Raw genomic sequence first — 21,174 nt, 5'->3', positions numbered from 1 at the left:
CCCAAAGTAGGCAATAAAATGTAGCATCAATTTGGGATTTTCAATAAATGGAGCCTAAACTTTTCCGACTTAAAAAGCCCAAATTACTGGGGCTCTCATTTGTGCTGGCAAATCGTCCACCAAGCGCGGCCGCGCGGCTTGAAGGAAAAATGCCAACCGAGGGGATTTTTCCATAACGGAAATAAAACTTTTGCGCTAAATCGCTTCAACAATCAGTTCCTTCCCATCGTCAGACGTCGAATAGTGAGGGGAAGAGAGAAAAAAGTGCGCAACCACAAATTGACTTCAATAATTTTTATGCTACTTTAAATGTTACTTGTGCAAAAATTTGAATTCAAGATGCTTCGCTCCACTAATGAGCAGTGGGGATTTTCTCCGCCAAAGTAAGGAAAACCTGTAGGGCAATGATTTTTCTTTCTTATTACTAAAGGAAGACGCTGGCATGCTGGTATTTTTTGCTTCGAAAATGAAAACAGTAAGCTTTAACTTGTTTTCGGTTTGACTTTATCAAGGAACAGGAAGAAAGAGAAAAGTACTGATAGGAAAAAAATGTTCAAATCTTCAAGCCTGAGAACTTGATAATTTGAAGAACGATACTTTAAGAAGTTTGCATTTCATGGAAGAAAGAAAATGAGAAAACTCCTTTTAGGTGAATAGCATTGTTGTCCTAAAACAGTGCGTAGGTTTTTTTTTTGCTAGAGTCTCTCGTGTTTCTTTTTTTTTGCTATTGCACTCCATTTAGGCCGTTTTTATACCCACCAAAACAATGCGAATTTGGATGCAGAATGGTGTCGAAAATCTCTGTACAGAGTCTAATTTACAAGCATTAAGAAATGGGTAGGAAATTGGAAATTGTGATTTTGGTTTTCTACAGATTATCAGCCTACAACAACATGAAATAAGTGGCATTGGAGGATTTAATCGTATTTTTTATTTATAAAAGCATGTAAGAAAAGCAATTATAAACTCAGACAAATTACTATTTTTTATAGAACTATTTTTATAGAACTTAGATTATGTTAAAAATTTAAAACGACATTCAACATATTGGGCTCAAAATTTACTTTACTTGAGATAAATTAAATGATTTCCAAGAGTAAGCATCGAACACATTCGTACCAGATAAGTTTTTCAATGTCTGCATCGTTGATATTAGTCTTAGATGACATAAAGATATTAAAACTACAATAATCGAAACAAAAAAAACCTCTAAGTAACTAAATTTCAAAAAAATACATGCAATACATACGAAGATAATTTTGCAACGTTTGTACTCTAAAAGTATGCAATTCCATAAACTGGTGGCGACTGATTTAACAAAAATTATTAAAAAATTAAAGTTTTGTGAAAAAATAAATTCGAAATTTCCAGTTTTTAAACTAATCTGTTGAAATTCGAAAAGATTGTGAGAAACTGATAATATCGTCAGTTGAAAATTTAAAGAGAGATAGAGTTTCGATAGAGATACATATTTCTATCGTTTTTTGTTTTGTCTAGGATTTTAACTAGAGATATACCGAATATTCGGCGCCGAATATCGCCAAAAAACCGTTAAGCCGAATAGTTGAGCTCAGTATTCGGCCGAATAGGCCGAAAAGGCCGAATATTTATTTTCAAATACATACAATAACATAATTGTGGAATTTTTCTAATGATTTTGGATAATTTATAAAAAAATATCCAAAATTAATGTTGAAAAAGCTACACAATCATCAAAAACTCATGGTTTCAGTAAAACATCTTAGGTGTAGGCATATATCTTTCGCTGTAAATGACTTTATATTTGATTAGATATCGTTTATTCCAGATATTCTTGATATATCCAGGCTTGTCCATAAATCCAATAAAGAATTCGAGATAAGCAGATGTGGCCGGAATTGTCAAATATAATTCAAAACTTCCTGGACTTTGCCCAAGTGAATTCGAATTATTTGCTAAATCGATTTCAAAAACCAACTTGTTTTGAAAATGTTTAGATTTTGAAAAAATTTAAAATGAACATTTATTTTTGTTAAATGCTTAGATACAATTGCTGCTACTGTGATTCAGTGAAAACTGGAAATTTCACTTTCTTTTCTTTCTTGTATATTTTTGGTCAAGATTTTGTTCAGTTTGGCCCTTTTTTATAATTTTTTCTCAAAATCGACTTGAATTGCCTGATCGTGTGGCAGAAAATAAAGTATGCTTAAGGTTGAAGATCATCGTTCTTTTAATAAACTATTTTAAAGATATCTTGCTCAAATTCGAATTTCAACTAATTCAAATAACCAATATCGAATTGCTTTGCACCTGATTCGACGAGTTTTGTCCCAGATTTCACAGGAACCTATTCTCTTTGGTAACAAACGCCTTAGAACGAAAAGTCGTCTGATGTCCTTTCAGTTATTGGTGACATTTTGAAAATCAGAGAGATCCCTACTTGAAAAGATCTTGTATTAAATCATCTGGTAATATCATCTGGTTGAACATAATCAACTCAAAAACATGAGAGGCATTAAGATGGAAGAAATAGAAGAAAATTTAACTAGTAGCTTTTGTATTTTTATTAAAAACTCGACAGAATATTCGACCGAATATTCGGCCGAATATTCGTTTGGCCGAATAGTTGAAAAGGACAATATTCGGTATTCGGCCGTTCGCCGAATACCACTATTCGGTACATCTCTAATTTTAACGCTCTCGCGTTATTCATCCCTTCATATTTCTATAGGCTTTTGTATTTGTTAAATAAAACGTTTTTTTGTTGAAACAATGAAATTTTTTATTTTAAACAAACGCTTGTTGAAGCAACGATTTATATCATTGGATTTTAAGCTCCCCAATGCACAGTGGGTTTATTCTCGATACACGTGATCATGGGATTTTTAAAGGCTTAGATTTCAAAATATCTCAATATTTTGTTCTACAATGTTTCGTTATTTGAAAATGTGCATGTTCTGCTATTATTTTTTTCCTGATCAATTCACTCTAAAGTGAGATAATTTTCTCTACATTTTTAATTTATCATCTAATCACAACGACGTCTTGTTAGAAGTTGTATTTAATTTGTAAAAACTTCGTTAAAGGCATCAAAGCTGTATCTTTTGAAACGAATATTTTAAAGGATTTCTTTCAAATTAAACTCAAAATATGCATTTAAAAAATTTAATGCGAGTTCCGAGATCCATTTTGTATGAGAGATTTATGACATTTGTAAAACTCCACAACTTAATTCAAGATATGAATCTTTATTTTAAAGTTTGATGTTATTTTTCGAGTAATTTTATTTTAAAATAGCATGTATTCAGGCATCTATAATAACTCTGAACGTTGAAAACATTTGAAAACAAAAACATGTGCAAGGGAAACTTTTCAACGTCCATGAGCATATAATTTCATTTGTATGTACATAAGAATCCTGCATATCCGAGCTTCAGTCATCCGAGCTTCCTCGTGAGCCGCGCTATTATGTTCGTACAAGGTCTATGTATTCACCAATCTATGCGCCCGAAAGATATGCAAAACCACAGGAAAAGGAGCAAGCCAAGGAGGAACCAATAAACCATCGTGTAGCGTGTTCGATTGTCACCACGAAGGTTGGGGTTTGACCTAGGATTGGTCGATCTTGGATCGATCCTTGGAAAATCGATCTTTTCAACTCCGATTTTCGATTTTTTGGATCGATTCTTTGACCAGGAAAAAATCGATTAGATCGGTTTGTTTTCGATTCGATTTTTCGATCTTTTTTTCTTATTAAGAGAAAATAAGGGTATAATGTAGGATTGGTCGATCTTGGATCGATCCTTGGAAGATCGATCTTTTTAACTTCGATTTTCGATTTTTTGGATCGATTCTTCGGCCAGGAAAAAATCGATTAAATCGGTTTATTTTCGATTCGATCTTTTGATCTTTTTTCTCATTTAGGGAAAATAAAAATCTGAAAATTTGTCAGTGTAGGGGCAGTATAAGCACCATCAATCGGTGTACGATGAGCATTTCCTGCCGTAGAATCTAGCAGCGAATTTAATTAAATGAAGTCAACTGAATTATAGAGCTACAGTTTGACTAGTTTACATCTGAGGATATACCTATTGGTAAGGTGTCGGAGAGGTATTCAGAAAACTCGATTTCGTTTCCTGGTCGAGCCGGTTTTTTTTTCATGTAGCATTCATGATCATTTGAAAAAAAATTAGAAATTTTCAATTCATTTCAATACAATCTAAAAAGAACATTATTTCCAAACCTTGTGAATTGGGTGCAGGATTGATTGTGATTGTGATTGATTAAAACTTCAAAAATTTGCTAGAATTAGCTAATCTTAAGAAATAACAGCAGTTTTCCAAAAAAATAGTTTTTTTTCAAAAATATAAATAAATATGATTTTTAATTTTTTTCCCGCATATTATGTTCGATATCTCCCATTAACATTAGGAAATCTTAATGAAAATACCTTGAAATTTTTTTTTAACTCTTAAATATTTATTGTCATTACAATACTTCAAAATATCAAAGCGTTTCCGAAATATTTGGATTTTGATAAGTATTGTTTTAAAACATTAACTCCGGTTCACCTTACATAAAAGCGCTTGAAATGTTTTACTTTCCATATGTAGAAGAATTATACAAATTTTGCGTCTTTTTTTTGCATATTTTTAATAAAAAGCAGTTCTCTATTGTTACAAATGAAAAAGATCGATTAATCGGAGATCGATCTTCAAGCTCCGATTTTTTAGATGGATCGATCCCAGAACTGTTCATCTGAATCGATCTTCGAGATCGATCTTTTCCCGAAGATCGAACAATCCTAGTATAATGGCCACGCTTATTTAACCATAGAAAACAGCTATAATATGTAAGTTACATCATTGTTTCGTGTTCAGACACTAAAAAAAGGTCAATTTCCTAACTGGATGAAACTTGAAAAAAGCAGATATGAAGGTTTAAAAATGCATTTCAAATTTTGTGCCGATATTTGAAAATCAGTCACTGTAGGGGCAGTTTAAGCACCATTAATCGGGAAACGATGAGCGTTTTCTGCTGTAGAATTTAGCAGCGAACTAAATTTGATGTAGTCAACTGAATTATAGAGCTACAGATTGACTAGTTTACATCTGACAATTTACCTGTTGGTAAGGTGTCGGATTTTTTTGTTTTTTTTTTCTTTTTTTTTTTTTTTTTTTTTTTTTTTTTTTCGATTATAGTCGTTTTACCATCTTCATGGCATTCGCGACTTTATCAACGTTACAGTTGGCGGATCGTTATTGAAAAACTTATCCGGTACAACTGTGTTCGATGTTTACTCTTGGGCTCGAACTCGCGGACATCGGCTAAGGTGTCGGAGAGAAAATCAGAAAACTCAAGTTCGATTCCTTGTCGAGCCGACTTTTTTTTATTTAGCATTCATGATCAAATGAAAAATAATTTTAGCAGTTTTTAATTTTTTTCAATACAATTTTGCAAATTATTCCAAAACCTTGGGAATTGGGTATTTGTGATTGATTAAGATTAAAAAATTTGCTAGAATTTGTTAATCTTAACAAATAACAGCAATTTTCCAAAAATAACTTTTTCAAAAAAAATAAATAAATTTGATATCTTTGATATTTTAAAATTCATTTTTTTATTTTTTACGCATATTTTGTTCGATATCTCTTAAAAACATTAAAAAAATCTTAATAAAAATACCCTGAAATAATTTCGTTCAATCTCTAAAATATTTCTTGTCAGTACATTACTTAAATATATCAACCTTACATAAAAGCGCTTGGATTTTTTTTCCATGTGTAGAAGGGTTATACAAATTTTTGTGTCTTTTTTGCATATTTTAAATAAAAAGCAGTTCCCCCTTGTTACAAATGGAAAAGATCGATTAATCGGAGATCGATCTTCAAGCTCCGAATTTTTAGGTGGATCGATCCCAAAAGCATTCATCTGAATCGATCTTGGAGATCGATCTTTTCCCGAAGATCGAACAATCCTAGTTTGACCCCTAAGCCGGGCAAGTTTTTGTTTCAAAAACCAATTTGATTACTTGAATGACCATTCCGATATATTTAGGAAATTCAGAATGGTCAATCAAATTTGCAAGTAATTTATTCAAAAGTTCAAAAAGTCATTGTTGATTTAGCTCCTTAATAAACATGTTTCTAATAACTTCAGGTAATTATAATTTTATTATAAGCAAACTGAATAATATTGATAAAAAGAGAAAAAATATTAGAAAAACTAGTATTATTTTTACATTAAAGAAGTGAACAATGATAGTCAGAAAATATTTAAATAAAACTAACTTGTTAAATAGTTCAACCGATGATTTTAGAGAATTGTTCTGATTTTTTTCGAGTTTCTGCAAAAACTATCAACATATTTTATTTTTCGTGGTCAGCGTTCGGATCAAATCCATAATATTCTCCTGCCATTCCTAGGGCTCGTTCTGCTGGCTCATTAATGACGGATAGACTCTGACATTTAATTTCAGCAGCTTTGTAATCATTTCTCGACTCCCAAGATTTGGGCTCTTTCCCAAAGGAAATGGTATTCAAGTTGCAAATTTTCTAAAAACGCTAAAGATTTCTGGGTAACGAAATCTTCCAATGAGTTTTTGAATGGAAATCTTTTAAGTCTCATTTTAATTTCTGCACTGCTCTTCTTCCGTAGACTCTGGACCATTTTTTGCTTCAAAACTGCATCAACTTGCTCATCAAAAAAGCCAGACAGATGTTGATCTCTGACAAAAACCATAAATGTTTTTCGACGTTTTCAGGCAACTCTTCATCATAATTTATTTTTTATAAATATAAAATCGTTAATCGGCGCATTAATAGCAAGAGAAATCCACTTGAAATTGTTCTCTAAACAAATACATTCTCAGGGCGTAAATTGCTCTCTCTAGCCATCCACCTTGCGTGATGTAGTGTAGGGTCAAGTGGGGTAATTATGAACAAGTGCCATACGCGCTGCTGTGGGGGATGAATGAACACAAAAAGTTCCAAAAGTGGTATTTTAACATCTTATTGATAGCTATAAGCTGTTTCCGATTTGTTTTGAAATCCTAATGATATCATTTCAGATGTTTGAAAAACCCATTACCCATTATGAACACATGTTCTTGTTTATTTCCTGACATTTCTTTGGCCTTTTTATGGTCAAATGTTTTATTCATCAACTTAGGGGGGCATTTACTAATTACTCAAGCGTTTCCAGACCCCTTTCCCCTCCTCCCCTCGTAAGAAATTTCTTACAAAACCAACCCCCCCCCCCCCCCCCCCCTTTCTGTAAGATCTGAACACATTAACGACCGTGAAGCCGGGAAACATCAAACACCCGGCATTCTATATCACAGAATTCATTGGACTAAATTAAAAAAAAAATCATATTTAAATAAGGTCCGCAATGTGTTAAGTGTTAAGTTTTGAATTTTTGAGATTTTTTTTTTTCTAAAAATGAGATTCGGATTTAGAAAAAAAAGCTATGCCACTTCTTTTCAGTCTTAGAAAAAATATTTTGAACACAATTTTATCAACACTGAATAAAGACTTCAAGAGGCGGCGGCCTTTATTGTGTTCTAGTAAAGGCGAAGATGCAATCTTTTTTATTGACAAAACGTAATATTGGAGTTTTTTTTTGTTCAGATTACATTTTTTCTAATTATTAACCAGGTATCACTTTCAAATTCAAAACCATGAAAGCGAAAAAGGGGCGTTATCAAAAAATTGCTAGACTATACAGATGATCACAGTCATTTCTAAGTCCGTAAGTGAAATCATATTTTTTTCGTTTCAAGCAAAGATACAGTTTTTGGATGATTATGCTCAGCAGTTTTTTTATATTGATTTATTTCATTTAATTTGGAAAAATAGCTTATTCTGTTAGCACCCAAATACCGTAAAAATAAAAATAAAACCATGTAACTCCAAGTAGTTTTTTTTATTTTTGAATAATAAAGACTGGGAGAACGATATCAGATTTCACATCAAACTGACTAAGAATCAAATACTCCTACAAAAATTCTGAATTCTGGACAAAAACGATATTTGTAATCCTGTGAATCGACCCAAGAAATTTTTGACGATTATCTGTTATGCTGTTTTCAGAAAATTCATAGAAAATTAACGCCGAACATCGATAAATTGAGTTTTTTTTCTTGAAAATAGGCAATCGACATTGCTATAGATAGTCATAAGATTTTTATGAATCAGCTATAAAAAGCCTATCCCAGTGGCATCTAAATTAAATTCATGCAAATCAATAAAATCTGTAGAAAAAAAATCTAGAATCAAGAATGTAAACTGTAATTTTGACAAAGTTTGATAATAATCTGAGAAATTATGATATTTCTGTGATTTTAATAACATCGCTCGAAATTCAGCAATGTAATGACCTTATACGGAACAGTTATTTCATCGTTTGTAGAGAAAAATCTGGTCATCGAGGAAAAAATTGAATGAAAAGTGTGAAAAAACTTTTCGACAATGGGCACAGAAGAAGAATTTTAAGTATACAAATTCATAAACGATTCAACGTCGTACGCTGAAAAGACAGTGATTTACTAAAAAATGATTTTTCTCGTAAAAATTTCCGCTATGTTTCAGCTGAAAAATCCACAAAAGTTTAGTTTCACGATTACAAACAACTGTTGTTATGAGCAAAACTTCATAGAAGAGAAATTTTTTTGACAAATTTTTCGAAAATTTCATAAACACATGGGCTAAGGAACTTGACTTTCAGTACATTTTCGGTTGTAGTTTTTAAACACTTCAATCATTTTTTTTCCTAAGCTTTGAAACATATCAACACTGACCCGTAGCTATATTTTTATGTAGTTTTTTGTTAAAATTGACCCACAAATAATTGAGTTATTTCAATAAGGCATATGAAACGTAACCCTTAAAATTATTATTTGAATTATTGTCGTTATTTCTCAACTCCGTCTTTAGATGGGTTTTTATGTTGAGTCTCTCCTTTCTAACTCAGGTTTTTTTTCTCAAAAATCAATCCAGAATGATGGTAACTCTACGACATCACTTAACTGCAAATCATTTATTTTAGATCGAAAAAAAACATTGACCAAGAATTTCGGTGGCTTCTGAATTTATCAATTTTTAGAAAATTGGTCCATTTACAGTTTTAGTTTCATGTATTTAAACTTCTCTAAACTGTTGCTTTTGACAACTGATAGTCACACAGTTTTCAGTAACAAGGATCGGTAAACATATTTTTAATCATTTAGCGAAAATAAATTTTTATAAAACTATTAGATGTGGTTTTATGACTTTTTTAATATACCCCGACTAAAGGTGGGATTGGATACTAGCGAGTTAATTTATTTTGTCTTTAACTGCTATTTTTCACTTTGTTTCCATTGCTAATGAGAAATCAAAAACATTGTTTTCTGTTTCAGAATTCGTTCCCGGTATAAGTTTTAAGATATTAAAATTTCAGAGCCTCAAGAAAACGCCTGAACTTGTACTATCTAAATTTTGTCAAATATTTTCTATGAGGTGCTACATATTAAATGTCTATAATATAAAGTTCCTTAACATTAAGAAAATTTTCAATAGATGCACCTTGAATTCAAATTGTTTTTCACAACTCATGGTAAGTATCAGGTAAATAAAAAAAAAAGTTGTACTCACGTTTCGTTCATTTTCCGCCTCCAAGTGTTCGAAAGTGAACGCACCGAGGAAACAGTAAGCAACAACCATCGCCACCAGCGTCACGTGGGAGAAAATGCACGTGAACAATTTCCACATGAAGCACACAAAGGACATACATTTGCTTCGCTGTTTTTTCTCACTTCCGCCTTGATCGTATTGGAGAGGAAGAGGCGGTCCAACCATCGGTGGCCCCTGTGGTGGGCCGGCTCGTCGAGTCGACATCCTTTAGCCGATGATGATCTGTGGACAAGAGAAAACAATCATATCAAACAATATCCAAAATGTTTAAAAATAAATCATTCTTACATCCTTATTCAAATTTAAAATGCATACTCATCACATTGATTAATGTCGCTTTCAAATGTTAAAACTAGATTGTACTTAATTTCAAGAGTATTATTTGCATGACAAAATTGCGCTATTTTCATAATATAGATGAGTTCTTCAGAACACCATTTCAATAACTAATATTCACAATGATTATGTTTGAAAACGATGAAATTTGCTTCATAAACCTATCCGGCGTTCCCCTAACTCATGAATGACATAGAATCATTAGCTTCAAGAGCTCTCCGCTAAATTGCTAATGCTACAAGTGTGATTTCAATTAACCCATTTCACTCACACAAAACACGTTAAGTGACAAATCGTGCCCATCGAAATTTTCAAATGAATAGGTAAGCTCTTTTCACGACTTGAGTTTTTTTTCTGCCGCTTGACTGTGGTATTTGCCCGTTATCAAATGGCACCTTCCACCTGCCTAATCCGAAATTGTCAATTAGCAAGTACGGCACAAGTGTCGCCTCTAACAGGCCCAGGATAATTAATTGAATCTCGGTTAGGTGACAAAAATGTCATCTCCCGAAACACGCATGGCGAAAGGTTATGAGACTCATCGAAAGTAAATCTGCGGTTGAGGAGAGCTTATAGAAACCTACGAATATCAATGTTGTAGAAAGGTTTTGCCCGGATTTGGTCCCAGGTGTGCTCATGCTCGAGTGTTGAGACTTCATACACGACCCGTATGATAAAGGTAACATCTCATTTACTTTTGCTACAGGCTAGATCCATTAACAGGAATGACGAGGATTCGAGATAGGTATGAGCACATTTAACACTGACACAATTTTTAAAATAAAATCAAATTAGTATCTATATGGCGAGGAAGGTGGGTTTCGCTTGATTAAACGTACTCTGTTATAGAGTAAATTATAATAAACCTGCTGACATAATGAACGTTAGGTTGAAATTTTTTCTGAACAGTGTTTAACAGTTCTAAAAATCATAGTAAATAAATAAAAGAAATTGTTCCTGATTTTGCCTCTGGAGAAAATGACTCCGTACTTCCGCCGGTATTCAAGTAGAAAGTATTTGTAAAGTGCAAACAGATTAACCCCTGAATGTATGCATTACCAATATAATAACTTCGAATATAAGGGTGAATGATGAAGAAAGATGTAAAATCTAAATAAAAATATTTTCTTATAATATCTGTACTTTGCAATAGACTCTTAATAAAAAATTCAAAATTGAAAACCAAATATGATAAGAATATAAGAATTTTTTAAATTTATTCTGATTCTTGTTTCTTCATCTGCAATTTTGTATTTGATTTTTTAATACTTTTATGAATTTAAACTTTGAATCTGAAATAGTGATGACGAGAAAAATAATTGTGTTTGAAATACTCAATTTCAGGTTATGTAAAAACTTATAAATTCCCATAAAAATTTATTCCTAATTCAGGACCCAAACTCATTTCCATCCAATCAATTTCAAATTTTCAAATGTATATTTTAGTTCCAAAATTGTCAGTTTAAAGCTCCACATCAAAGCTATAAATAAAAGAGTTTGGAAGATGGTTCGTTTCAGATAAAGTTTTCACTCGCGCATGTCCACCACAATACTCCTGCTATTATCATATTGATAGAAATGGGCTTATGATATAGATCAGTTGGCTAAGTAGTTGCTTCCTGAGTAGGGGTCCTTGAGTTCGAAACTTAGAGAAATAAACAATAAACAAATAAACACCACTAGAACCGGTATGACATTGTCTTTCTGTACTCATAATCCAGAGCAAAGTTAGTTCAAGTGTAAGAAAATCTGAGAAATTGCAAATTGATAAAAGTTGTGGAAACAGCTACCTTTGAAAATTCGTCAAAAATTCTGTGAAACAATTTTGAGTTCACTCATTGAGAAGTAAGTACCGTAAACTGTGGGAACATTGATCACTTTTTTAACTCATTTTCGAATATTTTGGAAGTGGTAGCTTTTTTGTGACACTTAAAACTTTTTTTTATTCAAACTTAATCATTTGATAGGGTTTTTAGCCAATTTTTCCATACAGGCTTTCTCATAGAAAATGTCCGTTTGTTTTAATATATAAAAATTATCATAGAACTACAAAATAACTCTAAAACTATACATTTGCAAAGGAAAAAGTTAAACTTTCATATAAAATAACTTATTTGCTTCTAAATACTATTATTTTATCAGGAGAGGTGTTTGTTAGTGAGTGTTCGAACAAACAGATATTTTAAAACTCAAAAACTACATTTTGAGTAAAATAAAAAAAATCTTCAACTACAAATTAAATTTAGCCTATTTGAAACTCAATTAATAGGCTTTCAAACGAAGATAACAGTTTTCAGATGTACAGGCATACAAAAAGCAAAGGCAAGCCAGTAAAATTGGATGTAATCCAGCTAACCTCAACCATAGCGAGGTCGCACAGTTTCTGTTGAAGCAATCGGTAGGCGAAAGGAAGTGTGATGTGGCGCTTTTATCAGAACCATACAGAATTCCGTCTGGAAAAGGTAATTGGTCAGCGGACAGGTCTGGCTTAGCTGCTATCTACACGCCACGGAACGTTTTCCTATTCAGGAGATAGGGTAGAAGCACTAGTTATTGAACAGGTACCAGATATTGAACACTAGTCAAACATAAACCAATTAAAACAATTATATACGGTAGAAAAATCAAACAAAAATCGTAGTGTCACTGTTGAAGCATTTTCTACCTCGGTTCGAATTTTTAGCAAGAAGTTTGGATTCTAAAAGCCACAATCTGCGAAACTTCAATATTTGTTAAAATTTCGACATAATTTTTTGACTGGATGAAGAAAACAGTCCTTTTTTGGTTGGGTGAAAATTTGGATAAAAATCAAATAAAACTCGGTAGTAATATCCTGACATTTTTCCAACAAGTCTTCTTTAATGATTTCTGGAAGAGTGGCAGCCTTTACTATATTGATTTTCTTAAAATTTTACAAATAAAAGTGTTCAATCATTGGAGCACCGAAAACGCTAATGTTTCAGTTATTGAACGTTCAATCTTGCCATACATATTTCGAAAAGAAATACATGTACCAATTATTGAACAAATATCCGTGAGGTGCTTGGAAATGTAAACAAACTGTTTCTTGGTTGCTAGCTCAAGTCAAATTGCCCCTGCAAGGTATTCTATCGAATGAAATACCCCTAAATGTATACAATGATTTCCAATGTTTACGTGTTCAATAATTGAAACACTGGCTGTTCAACATTTGAATCATCGTGTTTAATGACTGGAACCAAAACAATTTTTAGTAAAAAGGCTTAAATTATGGTTTTAAAACATATTTCCGCTTAAAAATCATATCGATTCAAAGCTATGGAGCAAGCTTAAGCTACGCTATCAAAATTTTATCTTAGAAACATTTCGTTATTTTTTGTGAGCCACAAATTCACTGAATCCCAAAGATGGTGTTCAATATATAGCGTTCTTACCCTAGTGGTAGATTCTCGAGACGGATTTGTGATTGCTAAAATTAACGGCATCTTTTTCTGTAGCTGCTACGCTCCACCAAGTTGGACGATCGGGGAGTTCAACACGATGTTGGATGAACTCAATCATGAACTGACAGGAAGGAACCCTGTAGTGATAGAGGGAGACTTCAACGCTTAGGCGGCTATCTGGGGTAGTAGGTGCAACAACCCTAGGGGCCACAGTTTGGTAGAGTCCTTCGCGAGACTGGAAGGTGAGCTGTGCAACACTGGATCGATCAGCACCTATCGCAAGCATGGAATACCAGACAGAACGTCAGTGATAGATATCACCTTTGCGAGCCCATCATGAAAAACTGACATGAATTGGAGTATGTGTGACGATTATACACACAGCGATCACCAGGCGATATGTTACAGCGTAGGAGACCGAAATCCGGTGGCAGTAAGGCAACTGCCAGCCCATGAGCGGAGATGGAAGACCAAAGTTTTTGATAAGGAAGTGTGCACCGAAACTATTAACATGCAGGAAGCATCGCAGGTCCGTAATGCTGAGCAGCTGACGAAAATGATGGAAGCGGTGTGCGACATGACCATGGCCAGAAAGAATACACCGAAGTGGTGGCTACGACCAGCTTACTGGTGGACCTAAGAAATAGCTGAGCTTCGTACTAGCTGTCTAAAAGTCAGACGACGAGCTCAACGGGCGAGAAACGAAGCCGATAAAGAAACGAGAGGTGCCGTTTACCGAGCAGCCAGGGTGGCACTTAAGCGAGCTATTAAAGCAAGCAAAGAGAACTGCTACAGAGCGTTATGCCAGAGCGTAGATGATAACCCATGGGGCCAAGCCTATAAAGTGGCACTGGAGAGTGTCCGAAAAAACTGAGAGAGATCGTTGCACATCTTTTCCCGTAGCATGGCCCGACGCAGTGGCCACTTACTCCGTACGACGCGGGTGCCCACGACATCGAGCCAGTTACGAGTGAGGAACTTGTAGCTATTGCTTGCGGTGAATACCCAGCTAACATGAAATCGTAATAGGAATGATGATCCAAATCGAATATAAAGACATTTTCAATAACCATCGTAAACACGTTGGTATTAAGTGATTTTCCATCATTCATTTACGACAAGCTTTGCCTGAAAAAAGTTAAATCGGATAGCAGTTTAGTCAATTCGTAAATATGCCTCCAAAACATTGAAAATATGCTAATTCAACATTTACGATTTGAGTGAACTGGTTTACGATAATTGGGCGGTCCTTCAATTAACACTCTTTCCGGTTTCCTCTCATATAAATAGAATCTCACCCATAGAGCTATAGTGTGGATCATATCAGTTGATGAGTTGGCATCGTGGTAAGATATCGGACAGCCAACTCGGCGGACTGGAGCTCAAATCTCGGCCGAGGAAATTTTTTTTCGTTTATTTTGCTTTTTGTGGGAAAATCGAATCGTTGGAATCTTGTCATTGTAGATATATCGCCTCCAATTTTGTAGGTATATGCTATTTTGGTGAGTTTAATACAATCTTTTCATCTAGTATATTTGTTTGAATAATTCTGTTGTTCCTGTGTTATACCTTCATAAATGTTTGCTGGGTAAGGCCCTGGCCCGGACGGAATCCTAAATGCAGTGCTGAAGGTGGCGGTACAGACCATTCCGGATACTTTCAGAGTGGTGCTACAGAAGTGTCTCGACGAGGGTTCGTTTCCAAATTCGTGGAAAACGGCGAAGTTGATGCTACTACCGAAACTTGGAAAACCTCCAGGGCATCCATCATCATACAGACCCATTTGTCTGCTGGACACCCTTGGTAAGCTACTGGAGAGGATAATATTTAACAGACTTATTATCTACACAGAAGGCGAAAGTGGACTGTCGGACAGACAGTTCGGCTTTCGGAAAGGGATCTACAGTGGACGCCATCCGAATGGTGACAGAGTACGCGAAGCGCGCATTTAAAAAGAAGCGGACAGGGGTTCGTCACTGCGCCATTGTTAAGAATACCTTCAACAATGCCAGCTGGGAAGCGATTGCCAAAGCGCTTCACAGGATGCGTGTTCAACAGGGTTCCATATTCGGACCTGTGCCTTGGAATGCCATGCAGGCGTGCAGATAGTCGGATTTGCTGACGATATCGTACTCATGATCACCGGCGAAACAATCGGGGAGGTAAAAGACCTTGCAACGGTGTCCGTAGAAAGGGTTGGCATCTGGATGGAGGGAGTTAAGCTTCAGATAGCTCACCATAAAACCGAAGTTCTGCTCGTGACCAATAAAAGTGATGTGCCGCACATGGAGATTACTGTTATGTAGAGGGCACACGACATCTTCGAAAGAGCAGCTGAAATACCTTGGAGCAATGGTCGACAATCGCTTAAGTTTTGGTGCGCATGTCAAATACTGTTGTGAAAGTGCATCGAAAGTCATAAATTCTTTGGCCTGGATTATGCCGAACTGCCATCTGCCATGGTCCAAAGAATAGCAAGAAACGTCTCCTTGCGAGCGTAGCACTGTCGAAACAACGATACGGACGAGCGGCCTCGAACTCCACGATAGAGGTAGAGCGCAACAGATCCAAATTACGTAGCACACATCGGCTGATAACCATGCGAGTTTCCTGTGCATACAGGACCATATCAGCAAATGCAGTCATGGGTGCTTTAAACAATACCTTCATCGGTTTAAGCTTATCACCTCGCCTCATTGCCCGGAATGCGTAGGTACGGTGGAATCGGCAGAACGTGATATCTTTGTCTGTCCCAGGTTCATTTCAAGGCGTCAACAACTTCAAAATTTGAACTCTGAAAATATTGTAAGTGAAATGTGTCGTGACGAACAGTCGTGGCGTGCTATAGTCGACGAAATCTCGCAAATCATGCGCGATCTTATAAGAATCAGGAGAGATGAAGAACGGAGAACGGGATAGTCAACCAAATTTGACTAGCTAATGGAAGGTCTTGGGCCTCGTATGACACTACAATTCAAAAGCAACGCGATCTTAGGGCACTGTATAATCCTAATCTGGACTCATTTGTGTGGTGAGACTTAAAAGGTCTCACGTACTTAGCTACGATCTTTCAGGAAGCGAAGATACCATTCGGGGTGGTCGTGACAAAATTCTAGCTTGGTAGTTTCTCAATCGGCCATGGCTTGGTGGTTAGAAATCCTGCAAGAATGGATGTTGTAACGGGCGCGAGTTACTATGAAAGCGTTACCTAACCCGCACACGTCAAATTTCCATTTTGTAAAAAAAAAACAGTTTTCCGATATTTTGACTTCAGACTGAATTAATGATGATTATCTGCAAAAATTTATGTTGATTTAAGTTTCCCCAGTTTACGGTATCTTTCTTTTCGAAGTTCAATATATATTAAAGACGAAAAAAAACTTAGTTCAGATGCCGGTCGACCTAGTCGAAATTAGCAACCCTTTTGGTGGACGCTTGCCATCAGATTTTGTAAAGTACCTTATCCACTCCCTTCGCCGCAGAACGCCAGTTCTGGTGTGTTGGGAGGGTTACCCTTGAGAACACCCTGAATATTGCTAGCGGTATACCACTCCATGGCCTTTTTTCATAATAGCAGGATGCCAAATCCGTCCAAAACAGCACAAACAAGTCATGTTTCTTCGGGAAAGGCAGCAAAAACTTTTGAAGACACTCTTTCACTTAAATTTCCGCATTTCGAGCCCCATGTACAGATAGCTTGCCAAACGAAATATTTCTTGGCAAACTTTTAAAGTTCAGTATGCTTGAAAATGTCTGCCATCTTTCTCCTTCCGGTTGCTGTAGGGGAGAGTGGGGATGCTTGATCCCCTTTTCTTATTTTCATCATATCTTTTTCGAAAAATTTAGCAACTCGCCGTCTTTGACATTTTCTGACAGCTTGTAACTTCAAGTTTCTATACTCCAAAAATTAGAACGATACTTGAACCCGTTGATGAACTAGAAGCATTTTCGTGGGAGTAAAAAAATTGCGATTTTTCTGACCTTAGGGGAGACTTGATCCCCTATTGAAGGAGACTTGATCTTTTATTCAGGAAGTCCTAATCATTGTATAAAAATCAAACAAAACCCTCAGATAGAATATTAATTGACTATTTTGGTCATGTTTGTTCTCATTTCACAATTTATAGCAGACATAGGAAGATAATTATATAACTTTATCTCAACGCTAATAACATTGCATACTTAAAGGCGCTATTTTTTATAATTAAGAGAAAATTAATTATTTTTGCTCTTTTCTTCAGACAATTGTTTGTTAAATATTAGTTTTTGGATAAATATTAGTAATTTCGTAATGAGCAATCATAACGATCAATTCAGAAGAAGAATATGCCGTTTGGAAGGGGGATCAATTGTACCCAACTCTAGGGGATCAATTGTACCCATAATCAACATTTTAGAAAACTTTTTCTGGAAAAAGTTGAGAGTTTTCTATTGCTTTGGAAATATGGCATTATGAAGTTCATTTTACGCTCGAACGATTGATACATTGGAACAAATATTTTTTCATAATTTTCCCATGTAATGAACATTTTAAAGTGATGAAAAAAGATCTTCAAGTTACATTTTGTGAAATTTTTCAAACAAAGTTCAATTACTCAAACAATTATTTTGTTAAAATGTTTTAAACTACAAGCATTGTTATTTTGCTCATTTTTGCACATTTTTCTAGAACATTTGATCTTTGTAAGACATCCAGATTCGAGATATAGCTACGGAATCAAGTATCCCCAGGGATCAAGTATCCTCATTCTCCCCTATAGTTCTACAGTGAGTGAAATAAGAAAAGTACCACTATGTGTTTTGCTTGTTAAAATATGAATGAATAAAAATTACGAAAATTTTCTTCCACAGTTTGTTCTGAATTGCTTAACGGATAAATCAAGCATAAGTTTACTTTTTTTTGGACGTAGCAATTGGCGTTGAGGACCAAAAATGTAAAAAAGGGGTGCGAAATAAGAATAGCACCACTTGAGTTTTTCATCAAAAACAAGATTATTTTAAAAATTTTACTGTGTAAAAGTGAATAATAATGCTTCTACGAATTATTTGAATGGATAACTGCATATTAAGGAGTTTTCCAGAATTCCAAAGGTTTACAAAGGTTTCAAAAGAGGATTTTAAGAGATGCTCCTCTAGCGATAAGGAATTTGATATTTGAGCTGTATAATTCTTTACCAAACTACTTATTTTCTTCATTAAAATGAAGTGAAAGGATGAAACAAACATTCGGGATTAATTTTGAATCAGAAAAAATAGGTTGCAAATCAAAAACTTTGATTTTGTTCAGTAAACCACACTTTTTCCAGTTTCAAGTCGTAGATGGCAGCACTATCTTATAGTTAGAACCAATTTTAGTCTCAATATTGATATTCCAGGTTTATTTAGGCCCATATTTATCATCTTGAGGTATTTTCCCGTCACAGTTTTGTGGAAGTTCACGCTGCAGAAAGCTTTTTCGGATTTGCAAAAGAATCACCAGCACAAAAATGTACAACCGCCCAAAATTCCTGCTCATCTCAACTTCCGATTAAATTGGAAATTCTCTAATAATACTGCTAGACGTCTGGTTCATCATGCTCCATCGCAAAATTTAACTTTATTCTGATTATCGGTCCAACAAATTCACTTTTAGTGACCTTGATGCAATTCTATTTTTTTTTTTTAGATTTAGTGATCTTAGAATTTCCAAAGCGTTCACACGGTACATGTATTTATTTGTTGACCAAAATCATCCAGCACTCCCTTATTAATCCCGTCTATTCGGAAATGGGCATGAATTTGATTCAGTGGCAAGATAGTGCTGCCATCTATGACTTAAAACTAGAGAAATAGTGTTTGCTTAACTCAATCAACATTTGTTTTTGGATGGAATCATTATTTCGTGACGAGATTGGCTTTCCATAAAAACATAAATGTAAATTTAAGCCAGCCAAAATTACAAAGTTACTATTTAGAATACTTTGTGAAGTTATCACAGGATACCTACATGTAACAATATTAAAATCCCAACCAAAGAAGTTACCCTGTACAGCATTACATCTCCCGCAGTGCAAATAGCGTTCATTTCCGCTGGCAACGACACACAGTGGAACATCTAATCCGAGCAATATATGCATGTTCTTGAACTTTTTGTACGACTTTAAAATCTGCTGGCAAGGACTATTTAGCACACTGGCATGGCATCGCATATATAGTGGATAAAGTTCTTCGCTTCCCACCCCAAGTTTAATAATTACGTTTTGCTAACGCGTGCGATTCGGGGAACCGTGCTGGCGAAAGTGCACTTTTCATTGGAACTTTGCAAAACCGCAGCCCAACCCACAATGGCGACGTGTGGCATGCAGATGAGTCTTTCTCGTGCTGCCCGTGGAGGATTGGTACACGTTAAGAAAAAGGTTCTCCATCGGAAGGTTTTTTCTTCTCTTATGGTAAGAGCTTGAAAGTTATAGTTTACCGGCTGAACTTTGATTTATTTGATAGGTACTTTCAAACCTTACCGTTAAGACAGAGAACTTTCATCTTGTTACTTTTGGAGTGTCGATCCACCTGCATATATTAAAATGAATCGTAAATTTTCAACAGTGCAAAAACGATACACTCTGTTGACGGTGTTGTTTAGATACTTTTTCATACGATGCTTCGCTTTTTCATCAGCAAATTTGAACCAACTAACATCGGAAAGTTCATATCAACTTCGACTTTTGGCCTGGATGGTGGTTGCCTGCACGAGAGGGAGCAAAAAAAAACAAGATATCACAACCACATGGTGGTAATAAGCGGTAGACTATCTCGATACAGCTTGAACATGCATCAGAAGTTGCAGTTTTCCATATTTGCAACCGCTACTCCAGCCAGAAGGCGGCAGCAGTAAGTGCAGAGGTTGAGTTTTTTCTATGTATTTCCCCCAGCATGCTCCCCGACCAGTGTTCAATTCCCAATGGAGGTTGGGTTGGTGGTTTGGCGATACACACACGTCGATTTTATACAAAATGACTTGCCGTTGACGACAGAGCCTGGAAGCAAAGTTTGCGCACCGATATCAAGTAGGTATCATCAAGAAGTGTACGCTATTAGTTCACTGATGCTTAGAATCGCTTACACGGAGTGAACTTATGACATGATTCCTTGAGCAAACACTATTATCAGGATATTGTGAGATTTTTTTCAACAGCTGTACGTTAGAAGTGAACTCATGTTTCTTTGAATGTTGACTGAATTGAAATTACTTCAGGATCATCATTAACTTTGTTTGATGTTTTCATCCATTTTTTAAATCACAAAGAAAACTGAGGTGTAAAGAGGGATATGACTTAATATCAAATATTTTCTGTGGAAGACTTAAAAAATATATGAGAAAATTTCTTGCTGATTTTACCCCTAAATTTATGTAACATCATAAATTTTTCTCGAGTTAAGCCGTGATGTTGACCCGATAAATGAACAGAAAATGTTAATGAAAAATTCTGTAAATTTTAATGCATATTTTGTTTGGTTAAATGCATAAAAAAATATAATTTAAACCTGATTTTGAGACATTATGTAAACGATTTGGTTTTGTAACCGTTTAATCAAAAGAAGTGATTCTTTAGAAGTGATGGAGAAAATCAAAAACTAAACTCATATTGGCAGGATCTTATCAGTAAGTGAAAAGTTGAAGAGGTTGTTTACAAGACTCGACCGCAAGAATCACGTAGAACTACGACAGCCTTAATATTGTTTTGATGTTTATTTCATGTTTAATAAACCTACTTATTTTTTTTAGG

General features: G+C 35.0%; 1 protein-coding gene across 1 annotated transcript in view; it reads right to left on the bottom strand.

Annotated features, from left to right (window-relative positions):
- Nucleotides 1-21,174, bottom strand: part of LOC129741892 (uncharacterized) — a 382,622-nt gene that overhangs the window by 328,296 nt on the left and 33,152 nt on the right. Inside the window, exon 3 of the mRNA XM_055733708.1 lies at nt 9,615-9,875. Coding sequence (XP_055589683.1) covers nt 9,615-9,857 — 243 coding nt within the window. The 5' untranslated portion in view covers nt 9,858-9,875. The remainder of the gene's footprint in view (nt 1-9,614; nt 9,876-21,174) is intronic.

Source organism: Uranotaenia lowii, chromosome 2, assembly GCF_029784155.1.
Source record: "Uranotaenia lowii strain MFRU-FL chromosome 2, ASM2978415v1, whole genome shotgun sequence".
NCBI classification, from domain to species: domain Eukaryota; kingdom Metazoa; phylum Arthropoda; class Insecta; order Diptera; family Culicidae; genus Uranotaenia; species Uranotaenia lowii.
The sequence above is the reverse complement of the archived record's forward strand: the minus strand, read 5'-3'. Positions and strand labels throughout refer to the sequence as shown.